This window comes from Lissotriton vulgaris, chromosome 7 (assembly GCF_964263255.1).
Source record: "Lissotriton vulgaris chromosome 7, aLisVul1.2, whole genome shotgun sequence".
Taxonomy (NCBI): domain Eukaryota; kingdom Metazoa; phylum Chordata; class Amphibia; order Caudata; family Salamandridae; genus Lissotriton; species Lissotriton vulgaris.
This window is the reverse complement of record NC_141695.1, coordinates 22,604,750-22,616,538: the sequence shown is the minus strand read 5'-3', so window position 1 is coordinate 22,616,538 and position 11,789 is coordinate 22,604,750. Positions and strand designations below refer to the sequence as shown.

Here is an 11,789-nt window from a genome sequence, read left to right as displayed (position 1 = left end):
TCAGCTGTGAAGACCTTTATACACTTTCCACCTCGGTCAAAGCACGGTGTGTGCACCACTACACGGTGACAGGCACACCTTCTTCATTGAACCATTGGACATTTTTATGTGTTATGCGTATCTCCACCCCTCCTTGTCTCTCTAATATTCCCTTTACATATCCGCATCATCCCAGTATTCAAGTTTAATTGGTTCACTTCACAGCTGTGGTGTATATTGCTGGTTGCTTCACAAGCAGAGTTTTCTTGCATGCTTCATTTTACCTAGAGTGTCCAAAAGTGAAACTATTATCACTTTAGGAGTGATATGAGAGTATGCCTATCCTCCTGATCTACTTCTGAATAGGAGTAGGATGTGTGCAAGCAGGAGTCCTGCAGAGATTAAGTGTCTAGGTGGTTGGTGGAAGCAGATTTGACTGTTCAGGAAGGTGGGGCTTAAGTTGTGTAGTGCCTTGAAGGTGAATGTGTGAGGAGTATGAAATGAGGGTGTTTGTGTATCGCAATCCAGTGGAGTTCCCTGAAGTGTGGTGTGATCTGAGCTCAGCATGGGAGGTTGAAGAGGAGTCGGGCTGCTGAGTTCTGGATGGTATGTAGTTTTCTGATGATTTGATTTGTGATCCCCGCATAAAGGGTGTTCTCGTAGTTCAACTTACTGGTGACTATGGCATGATGGTTTCTCTAGTGTTGCTTGTTAGCCATATGAAGATTTCCTCAGCATCTTCAGGGTGTGGAAGCAAATACAGTGATTGCATTGACTTGTGGGTTTATGTCCAGTTTGCCGCTGATATTGATTCTGAGGGTCCTGACGTGTTAGTTGGGTTTGGTTGTGGCTGTGGGTCTTAGTTCGGCCGACCACCAGTTGGATCCCATGGTGAGGTGTTCTTGCTGAAGATCACTACTTCTGTCTTGTTGGTGTTAAACTTGAGACTGGCGGCTTTAATCAAGCTAGTGACTTCGGTCATGCAGGCGGTAAACTAGTTTCTTGTGCTGGGGTGTTTGTCCGAGAAGGAAAGTATGAGAGGAGAGGATGGTGATGTTGTATGAACTGTTGACGTCGACTAGGGGGATCATGTACGTGTTGAAGAGAGTGGCGATAAACATTAAGGTACTTCTTAGTGGAGTTTGCGGGCTTCGAGGAATAAGATGTCAGACTTGCAGCTTGGGTTCTATCCATTAAGAAAGAGCAGATCCAGCGAAGAGCAGGTCCTTGGAAGCCAATCTTGTGTGGATGCCTAATGAAAATGGGGTGTGAGACCGTGTCAAACACTGCCAGGGGGGCCAGGTGAATGAGGGTTAGCGATCAGTGGCGGGGATGAGAGCAGATGCATATATAAAGATCCAATGCAGAGAAAGAAGGTCCTGTTCATCTACTGTACCTCAATGCTCAACAATATCGCGAATAAACGCAGTAAAAGAGAATAATTACATCATGTGAGTGCATCTGTCAGGATTACAAGTAAAAAAATATCAGTGATGGCAAAACCAAATGCTGCTACTGGTCAAGATGCATACAGGGATGCAAGCCAGGGCTGTGACGGCCCGATATTCACAGCAGATTCATACGATGTAATGAATGAAAGTTGACGTTACTTGTGCAGCAGGACACACAACAACTAACAGCCAACAAAGATGCCATGTGGAACAAAGATGTTGGTGAGGAGCTGTGTTTTACTCCTTACTAAGGTTTAACTTTTTCATAAACTTCCAGGTCTATGACACACATCCAGAAAAAATGCTTTCATGAATCGGGCCCTAAATGAGGTTGCTGCCCCAGTCCATGGTCCCAAGTGAACATTATTTATTTTGGAGGGCATGGTTCATTACCCATCATCCCAAGTGGTCCTCAGACCATGCTTTTTTCACGTAGTTTATATTAACTGTTGCTGTAGGTATTACAATATATGTTATTTAGGCTGCTTATCTCCGTTTTGTAAAACCCAGATCTGTCATAAGCTGGTGCCATATTGGATTTTAACATTTGAGAAGTCTTTATAGTAAATCCCTGTAATACATGTTCTTCTCACTAGATTTCCTACACCCGCAGTAGAAGCTAATTTGATGTCAGATGACATAAAACTCTGCCCAGACCCACAATGCTGGGATAAGCTGCTGAGCCACATCAGACCACTGACCAGTAGTCACATTGGTACATGTATACGTCTCCAATGAGGGAACGGGGGGCAGAAACCTTCTTCTGGTTAACATACTCTGGCCAGTGTGCCATCAAGCCAAGTGCTACTTTGCCATAAGTGGATTTGTTTTTGCTATGAAAGAGGATTGGAGTGCACTACAGAAAGGCACTCATTTGTGGTCATGTCATGTGATCTGTTATTATATTCTTTCTCACAGCCATCATCAGTTGAAAGGCGGGCACTGGGGTGCAACGAGACACACTGCACAGATGGTTCACTTCTGCAGAATGTAGAGCTGGCAATTATATGAGGTACAGTGTCATCTGAGATTATATATGCATTATGTTGCATTTCATCCACTCTGCTATCTTTCACTGCACTTGTGCTTCTCTTATTTTACTCAACTTGTGCATGAGTCTGAGGATCCAAGGAACACAGTCCTGTGCCTGTTATACAAGGCCCAGGCACATTTGGGTTTGAAGTGCATGTGTGGGTTTGTCCTTGCCCAGCAGTCAAGCGTTGCCCTTGTATGAGGGAGCCATGATGTGTAGCACGTTTCTTCCTCACAAGAGGTAATTATCATGTACAGATATATAAATGCCTGCTACAGTTGTTGTTATCCACGGCACATGCAAGCAATCCATGCCCAAAATGCATTATTTGATTTGGACGTAACAGACGGCAGCTTTTTACTAAAACAAAGATGTGTCAGTTATTGGGATGTAGCGTATTTGAGTACAAGCCTCAGCTGCAATGGCAATACTCCTTTCATGAACTGGTTAAAGGTTTGATGGATTTTCTTGCAGCCTCAGAAACCGTATACTAACACATAGGCAGAGGTGTGGCGCAGCAGCGGGGAGCCCGGTTCGATCCCCGGACCAGCAGCAGCTCAGCTCAGCATCATGTGACTCTGGTCAATAGTTCACTTAATCTCTCAGATGGCCCCCAGAGCCTTGAAACCCTTGAGGAGTGATTTGTTGGCTTTTCAACTACAAATTATTATTATGGAAGTATGGGCAACATGTGTGTTAGTCAACCTCAGCAGTCTTAGTTTTAGGCAAGGAGATACATGCACCATCCAGAAGAGTATCTGGTACAGGTTTTCATCCAGGATGTATCTTCCGCTAACCTGATCTTCATGCTGGTTGTACAAGTTAGCCTTTGTTGCGCAGATATCTTCACGCCACTTCTTCTATTGAGTGTGGTGGGATGACAGCTTACTGACGCCCTCAAACTTTCAGCATTACTTGTTGCCCTGACATTACCAAGTGCTAATAATAACCATCTTGCTACTCTTCATACCTGCTCAAGTTTTTATGACTGCACATTTGTGGCTGCATATTTGCAACTGCAATCACTCTAACACTAAACTTCGACACAGTGGGGAAATGAATATTTTTAAGAATAAATACTATCCCATAACAGTGCTGCCTCACTGCTAAATGCAACATTTTATGTTTGTAAACAGCCATCACTCCACATCCCTTATTTATGTTTGTTTCCCTTATCTTGGGCCATAGTGTTGAATCAGGTTTAAAAAATAAAAAAAAGATGTTAAGGATTTCTAAAGCGACACAATCACCCACGTCATTAAATAAAAAAACCAGTAAAATATGGCGATCCTCCCTGAGAAAGGAAGTTTAAGAATCATTTTTACATTTGTACAGAGCGTATTAAAATGTTCACCTGAACACTGGTTTAGGGCCAGTGAAATCTTAATTCTGGAGATCATAGGGTGCCATTGCTGTGGGCCACAAGTCCAGGTGGGCTGGAAAGTCTCTTATATGAGATCTCTGGTGTCTGATGAGATTGTCGCTTCGATTGTAGGTTTTACCACATTCAGTACATTGATAATGCCTCTCTTTACTATGTGTGATCTGGTGTCTCATAAGTTTTGACATATTACGAAAGCGCTTCTGACATTCATCGCAAGTATATGGTCTTTCTGCCATCACTGTGTCCTCTGCTCCAATCTGATTTTTCGTCTGGTCAATGTTTTTCTCAAACTCAGGGCTCTGTTGTGGCACCCTTCTCTCTTCGTTAATATCGCCAAGTCCCGAACATGAGGCCTGATTTTCAGTAATACCTTCTGTGTGGCAGACATCTTTTTCACAATTGGCACTTGTGAATGGACTAGGGAAAACTTTCTCCCTCCTATCACACTCGCCTTCACTAGGTCTATCAGACAAGGTTTCTTTGACTATCCCTGAATGGATATTAGAATACGTTTCACTCATGAAGCCGCGGTCACACAGAGAAGATATCTGCTCTTCCAGTTCGTGAAAACTTTCAGACAACTGCCTCCTCGAGTCTTGTCCTTTCAGGGAGCTTTGCAATACCTTTGTTCGGGATTTTCCCAATGGAGGCACCTTTTTAGTACATTTTGGAGGCTCCCTATAGCTTCTTTTTCTTTTTGTGGCTCGATCATCTGTTGGATAGAATGAGAGGTAAACATTGGTTTAACACAAAAGAATATGGTTGACAGTCAATAATAATAAATTTCAAACTAATTACAGGCTGCATCAAAATAACCCAAGGTTTTACAACGCAGATTTGGGCTTCAGCTGCACTTGAAATACACATGCTATGAAATGACTAACAGTTAAATGTATAGAAAGCGTCCTTCCAAAATAAATCATTCGCAAGAATTTTAAAATCTATTTATGAATACTTTTTTCAACTAGTCTTCTCCCTAGCTAGTAGAATTTAAATAAAGAATCTATTAATTGCAATCAGAGGTCTTCTTAACTCAGATTATTGTGTGCCAGAGACAGGCACTCAAGTCCTTTTAATGTATTTATTGAACACAGCAGTAGTGTAAAATCCTTTTTTTGGGTAAAAAACAAAGAAAGTAAACTAGTTCACAGTATACCGCTATTAAAAGGACTGAAAATCATAGCATATTTAAATAAGCAATAAGTTGTGCCAGTGGGACCTATTGATTTTGCCAATGCTTTTAAACAAAGCTGTACAGCGCCGGCAAGGTGATACGCAGTATTCCCGTAAGCAAAATAAATAAATAAAGGGGTAGGAAGAAGTGGCCGGCCACATTTTGTTGGATACAAATAGGAGCTTTAGAGGGAAGAAAAGCCAGGTCGCCCTCCACTCGACAATCAATCAAAAACCACAAGACCTGGTTTACAAGGCACCTCTGTTTAGGTTATATATTTTTAAACGGGGGTGGGGTTTCACAAAATGTAAATGCCAAATATGGCTCTCTTTTCCATTATGAGGTAATCACCAACCGTTTTTTTGCCTTTACTTAGAGCTAAAAACAGTTTTTACACCTGGCAGTCACCACAACTTTGAATATTTCCATTACCATATAAACGAAATTCTAAACAGTGTAATGAAAAAAAGATCCAAGAGGATTCAAAAAAAGTGTGAAGAGACAAGATGACCTGTTGTAATCTTCCTCTCTTGCCTCTGGTACGTTCCTCCCTCCCCCGCCTCTTCCTCCCACTTGGAACGTTCCTTTAGAGTTCACTGTAGAATGTTGACAGCCTGTCAGTTGCGGAGAGTGGATGACAGAATAAAGAAGGTTGTACTCACCTTGCCTCTGACTTTTTATATTAATTACAACACTGGTAACAAATTGGCGGAGGGGGCCATCAGTCATCTCCCCTTTCATTGCTCGCTCCTTCCTGCACTTCTGCTTGACGATATTTCAATTACCACAGAGGCATCTCTCTTGAGAGGCGAAGAAGACTACAGCGTCTGCCCTCGAAGTATCCTTATGGTGTTGCCGGGTCTGTGAGGAGGAAGAGTTACCCCTGTTCTGAATGCGTTTCCGACTGGAGTCAAGTCAAGTCAAGTTTAAATTTGTATAGCGCACTACTCACCCAGAGGGTCTCCAGGCGCTTGAGGGAGCTTTACTTATCAAATATCCAGATTTTAGTTGTTTTCTGAAGGAGAGGTGGTTCTGTGTGAGGCGGAGGTGGGTGGGGAGGGAATTCCAGGTCTTGGCCGCTAAGTAGGAGAAGGATCTTCCTCCCATGGTGGATCTTTGGATGCGTGGAATTGCGGCGAGGGCTTGATTGGACGATCGAAGTTGGCGGGTGGGGGTGTAGAAGGACAGGCGCGTGTTGAGGTATTTGGGTCCTAGGCCGTAGAGGGCTTTGTGTGCGTGGGTGAGGAGGCGGAACGTTATTCTCTTGTTGACGGGGAGCCAGTGGAGGTCTTTCAGGTGACCGGAAATGTGAGCTTGGCGGGGGATGTCTAGGATGAGTCTGGCTCAGGTGTTTTGGATGCGTTGCAGTTTTTTCTGTAGTTTGGCTGTGGTTCCGGCGTAAAGGGTGTTTCCGTAGTCTAGTCGGCTTGTGACCAGTGCATGGGTGACCGTCTTTCTTGTTTCGGTGGGGATCTAACGGAAGATTTTGTTGAGCATACGTAGGATGTTGAAGCATGATGATGAGACGGCGTTGACTTGTCTGGTCATTGAGAGGGAGGAGTCCAGGATGAAGCCCACGTTACGTGTGTGGTCCGTTGGTATGGGTGCGGTTCCCAGGGCCGGTGGCCACCATGAGTCGTCCCAGGCGGAGGGGGATGATCCTAAGATGAGGACTTCCGTTTTGTCCGAGTTTAGTTTTAAACGGCTGTTCTTCATCCACTCGGCTACTTCTTTCATCCCATCGTGTAGGTTGGTTTTGGCGGTGTTTGGGCCTTTGGTGAGGGATAGGATCAGCTGAGTGTCGTCTGTGTAGGAGATAATGTTGAGGTTGTGTTGGCGTGCAATGGATGCGAGGGGACTCATGTATACGTTGAAGAGGGTGGGACTGAGTGAAGATCCTTGGGGTACGCCGCAGATGACTTCGGTGGCCTCTGATCTAAAAGGGGGGAGGCGGACTCTCTGGGTTCTTCCGGCGAGGAACGAGATTATGCAGTCCAATGCTTTTCCTTGTATTCCGACGTTGCTGAGGCGTTGTATAAGGGTGTTATGACAGACTGTGTCGATGGCTGCGGAGAGGTCGAGAAGGATGAGGGCAGCAGTTTCTCCGTTGTCCAGTAGAGTTCGAATGTCGTCTGTTGCAGCGATGAGGGTGGTCTCGGTGCTGTGTTTGGCTCGGAAGCCGGACTGTGAAGGGTCGAGGGATTTGTTGGATTCGAGGAAGGCTGTTGACGTCTTTCTCAATGACTTTGGCAGGGAATGGCAGGAGCGAAATGGGGCGGTAGTTCTTAAGTTCGGTGGGGTCTGCTGTAGGTTTCTTCAAGAGGGCGCTGAGTTCGGCGTGTTTCCAGCTTTCCGGGAAGGTGGCGGAGTTCAGGGAGCAGTTGATGACGTCTGGAAGATGGGGTGCGATAATGGAGTCTGCTTTGTTGAAAATGTGGTGGGTACATGGGTCGGTTGGCGATCCTGAGTGAATGGTGTTCATCAGGCGGATGGTGTCTTCAGTGGTGATTGGGTTCCAGGCGTAAAGGTTGTTGGAGGGGGGTTTTAGTTCGGAGGTAGGTGGGGTGGGCTGGTCTCCAAAGCTGTTATGTATGTCAGCGATTTTGTTGTGGAAGAACGAGGCTAGAGCGTCGCAGAGGTCTTGGGATGGAGTGATGTCGTTGGTGCCGGTGGTGGGGTTGGTAAATTCTTTGACGATGTTGAATAGTTCTTTGCTGTTGTGGGCGTTGTTGTCGAGTCGATCCTTGAATGCTGATTTCTTGGTGGATCGGATCAGTTGGTGGTGTTTGCGAGTGGCGTTCTTGAAGGTGGCCAGGTTGTCAGTGGATGGGTTTTTTCGCCAGGCTTTCTCGAGGGTGCGACAGATCTTCTTGGATTTCTTAAGGTCATCATTAAACCAGGGGGCTTTTTTGCTGCCTTGTTTGATTTGATGGTTTTTCAAGGGTGCTAATTCGTCAGCGCTGTGGGTGATCCATTGTGTGAGGTTGGTGGCTGCTTGGTTTGGGTCCGATGATTTTGCAGGAGGGTTTTGGTGAAGCGATGTGAAGAGCTGGTTGGTGGTAATTTTATTCCAGTTTCTCCGGGGAATTAGTTGTGGGTGGATGTGGGTCGTGGTCTTATTGTATTTGAAGTGAACGCAGCTGTGGTCCGTCCAATGGAGAGCTGTGGTGTGATTAAAGGAGATGTGCTTGCTGGAGGTGAAGATTGGGTCGAGCGTGTGCCCGACATAGTGGGTGGGGGTAACAACAAGTTGTTTGAGTCCGAGATTGGCGAGGTTGTCCAGGAGGGTGGTGGTTTTGCTGTCGTTATTCTTTTCCAGGTGGAAGTTGAGGTCTCCCAGTAGAATGTAGTCCTCAGAGGGGAGGGCGTGAGGGCTGATGAAGTCAGTGATGTCTTCGCTGAATTGTGTACGGGGTCCGGGTGGTCTATAGATGAGGGTGCCTCTGAGTGTGGTCTTCGGGTCGGTGTGAATCTGGAAGTGAAGGTGTTCAGCGGTTGTGAGGTTGTCATCGGAACTGGTCGTGATGCGGATGGTGTTCTTATGAACGATGGCGATTCCTCCTCCTGTTTGGTAGATGCGGTCCTTTCGGATGATCTTGTAGTCGTCCGGGATGGCTTTGGCGATGTCGAGCGATGATGAGGCGTTCATCCAGGTTTCTGTGAGAAATGGGACGTCCGGCGATGTGGTGTCGAGTAGGTTCCAAAGCTCATTGGCGTGTCTGTGGACCGAGCGGGTGTTGAGTAGGATGCACTTCAGGTGGTTAGCGTCAGAGCTCTGCTTGGAGTCTGTGGATTTGGTGTGGGTTCTGATGCAATCGAACTTGCAGGAGTGGCAGGTGAAGAGTCCAACGGTGTGTCCTGGGGCGGCTTGGTAGCAGTCTGGGAGACGGCCGGAGTTGAGTGCTGAAGTGTTACCTCTGTGGGGAGAAATTCCTGCACGATTGACTCGGTGGGGGTCTGCCGAGGTTCAAGCTCCTGCAGAAACCTGATCATGCCAGTAATTTGCCTGCCGTTGCGGGACCTTTTGTGCTTGTGCCCGCTTGGTGAGTACGTTCACCAAAGTACCCAGCAGTGTTCCAGGACCATCGCTGATCCCCGGAGCGCCGCGGGAGTTCGCCACAGTGCCCAGCAGTGCTTCACGACCATTGCAAATCCTCGGAGCACTGCGTGAAGGTTCTGAGGTGTGTCACCGCTACGTTGACAGTGTGCAGTCTGGGGCCGGTTGTGCCGCAGCACTTCCTGAGTCATATGCTTCTTCAGCCAAGGAGAGTCGGGTCCCTACGGCTCCTCTCTCTGAGGTGATCGCCGGCATCTGGCTGCTTCTCTCTGGCTTACTGACATCTGCAGCAGTTCCTTTCTCTCTCTGCGACACAGCAGCGTTATCTGCATCCAGACTTCCTCACAGATCTCAGAGCGCCGCACATCAGTTTCCTCTCAGAGCGCAGCTCGTCAGTTTCCCGGCGCACCAGCAGCTATGGAACCGGTTAGGTCATCCAGCATTTCTTCCACTCAGTTGTGCAGTTCTGCCCATACCTACGATCATCTTATCAGCTGCTTCGGCCGAGCTTAGTCTTCATCTACGTGAAGCCTCCTCCTCCCAAGAAAGACCTTTTATCATTTTACTCTCAGCGCTCAGCAGTTTCTAGGGTGACACTCTCACTAATTTCATGGCCACAATCCTGTTCATCCTTGTGTGTCTACCTCTGCGGTGATACACACACCAACCTTGCTCTCCATACCAAATATTCATTATCCAGGGCTAAGACACACTGAAGAGTACTGCTCCTCCCATTTACGCTTCCCCAAGGGCGAGCTTGTGGAGACATCTATATGCTTTCAGCTGTGAAGACCTTTATACACTTTCCACCTCGGTCAAAGCACGGTGTGTGCAGCACTACACGGTGACAGGCACACCTTCTTCATTGAACCATTGGACATCTTTATGTGTTATGCGTATCTCCACCCCTCCTTGTCTCTCTAATATTCCCTTTACATATCCGCATCATCCCAGTATTCAAGTTTAATTGGTTCACTTCACAGCTGTGGTGTATATTGCTGGTTGCTTCACAAGCAGAGTTTTCTTGCATGCTTCATTTTACCTAGAGTGTCCAAAAGTGAAACGTTTATCTTGTATGTTTGAGTCCCTGAGGTGGTCTAAGCTTAATGAGCACTGTTTCAAGCAAAGTCTTTCTGCATGCATCTTTTATTTAGAGTGTATATAAAGTATTATGCTTACTGAGTACTGTTTATTAGCAACGTTTTCCTGCATTCTTCATTTATTGAGTGTGTATTTTAGAGTACTATAGAGGGACTGCTACCATACATGCATGCATTAGTCTCTCAGATTGTACTTAGCTTACTTGTAGTTGTTACGCATTGTGGTCTCTATTCAGTAATTCCATTCCTGTCCCTTAGTAGGCTCCTCCTTCACACCTCCCTCGGTTGCACCTTAGTATTGTGTGGCCACTTTCCGCCTTTTAGTAATTCCTGTTGCAGCCTGCAAGGATAACTTACCCCACCACTACGGCTGGACAAGCTATGAGCCAACCTACTCCATTTCTAAATGAAATCGGGGAACCACAAATTCACTGGAAAGAATGGATACATTTGTTTGCCTCATACTTCACTGCTATTGGCGGCAAGAGGTATTCAGCAGTCCTCAAACAACAAATCTTATTGTATAAGGTAGCAAGATTTAAGACACCTTACCTGAACCGGAGATAGAAGAGGATGAGGAGGATATGGATGAGTTTAAAGTCTCTCTTTTAAAATTAGAAGCACATTTGGTGACAGGGTAAACGTTGTTTTGGAGCGGCATAAATTCTTTACCCGTATCCAAGGTAAACAGGAATCTGTCATGAATTACATAGCAGCAGAGGCCTGACTCAACTTTGTGACTTTGGTGAAATCACCGACTCACTTATCAGGGGCCAATGAATAATAATCATATTCAAGAAAAGCTCCTGGCAAAAAACCCTACATTGAAAGAAGCGGTTAGCAGAGCCGTCTCTGTAGAAAACACTGCTAAGTGTATCAAAGAGATGAAGAATCCCAATGAGCTTGTTGCCAACGTTCGCAACAGCAGTGATGCGCAGGAAAACTGCATTGAGAATGAGGTATTCAAGGTTAGACCCGGAGAGGTCAAGGATAACCATTTGGTCATGGAAAAGGAAAGGTTAAAATCCTATAGCCGTGGCAGCAGCAATCATCTTGCCAATGATGTGCGTTGCACTGCCGGTAATGTCACTTGTGTCAAATGTAACAAGAAGGGGCACCTGGGCAGAGTTTTCAAAAACAGTGAGAACAGTCAAGTGAAAGTAGTGCACTGTGAAGGGGACTTGACCCCTAAGTACATTTTTCAAATAAGAGCCAGGAACTGCCAAACTTCCCAAATTCCTCTTGGGCACTTCAAAGCCCACAGGTCTGTTGAATATCCAAAATGTACCATCTTTGTGAATAATAAGCCCATAGTCGTGCTTGCTGATTCGTGGGCTCCGGTTACCTTAGTTAACATTGATGTCATAAATGACATATTTGACACCTCCAGTCTCAATATGATGGAACCGGACCTTTCAGCCATAGGGTATGCTGATGGGAACATTCCATTGTTGGGGATGATGATAGCGTGTATTAAATTCAAAGGGAGATGCACATGGGGCAACGTGTACATGGTAAGCAAAGGTGCCAATCTCTTGGGTTGGCATCATCAAAGAGAGTTGGGGATTGTCCTTGATACAAATAATAAAGATTAAGTTCTCCTAGCTGAGC

The 11,789-nt window shown here is 45.9% G+C and overlaps 1 protein-coding gene across 1 annotated transcript in view; it reads right to left on the bottom strand.

Annotated features, from left to right (window-relative positions):
- Positions 1 to 416: 416 nt before the first annotated feature.
- The window catches only part of LOC147700546 (uncharacterized), a 130,801-nt gene continuing 119,428 nt past the window's right edge, over positions 417 to 11,789 (bottom strand). The window contains exon 10 of the mRNA XM_086929693.1: positions 417 to 4,559. Coding sequence (XP_086785819.1) covers positions 3,847 to 4,559 — 713 coding nt within the window. The 3' untranslated portion in view covers positions 417 to 3,846. The remainder of the gene's footprint in view (positions 4,560 to 11,789) is intronic.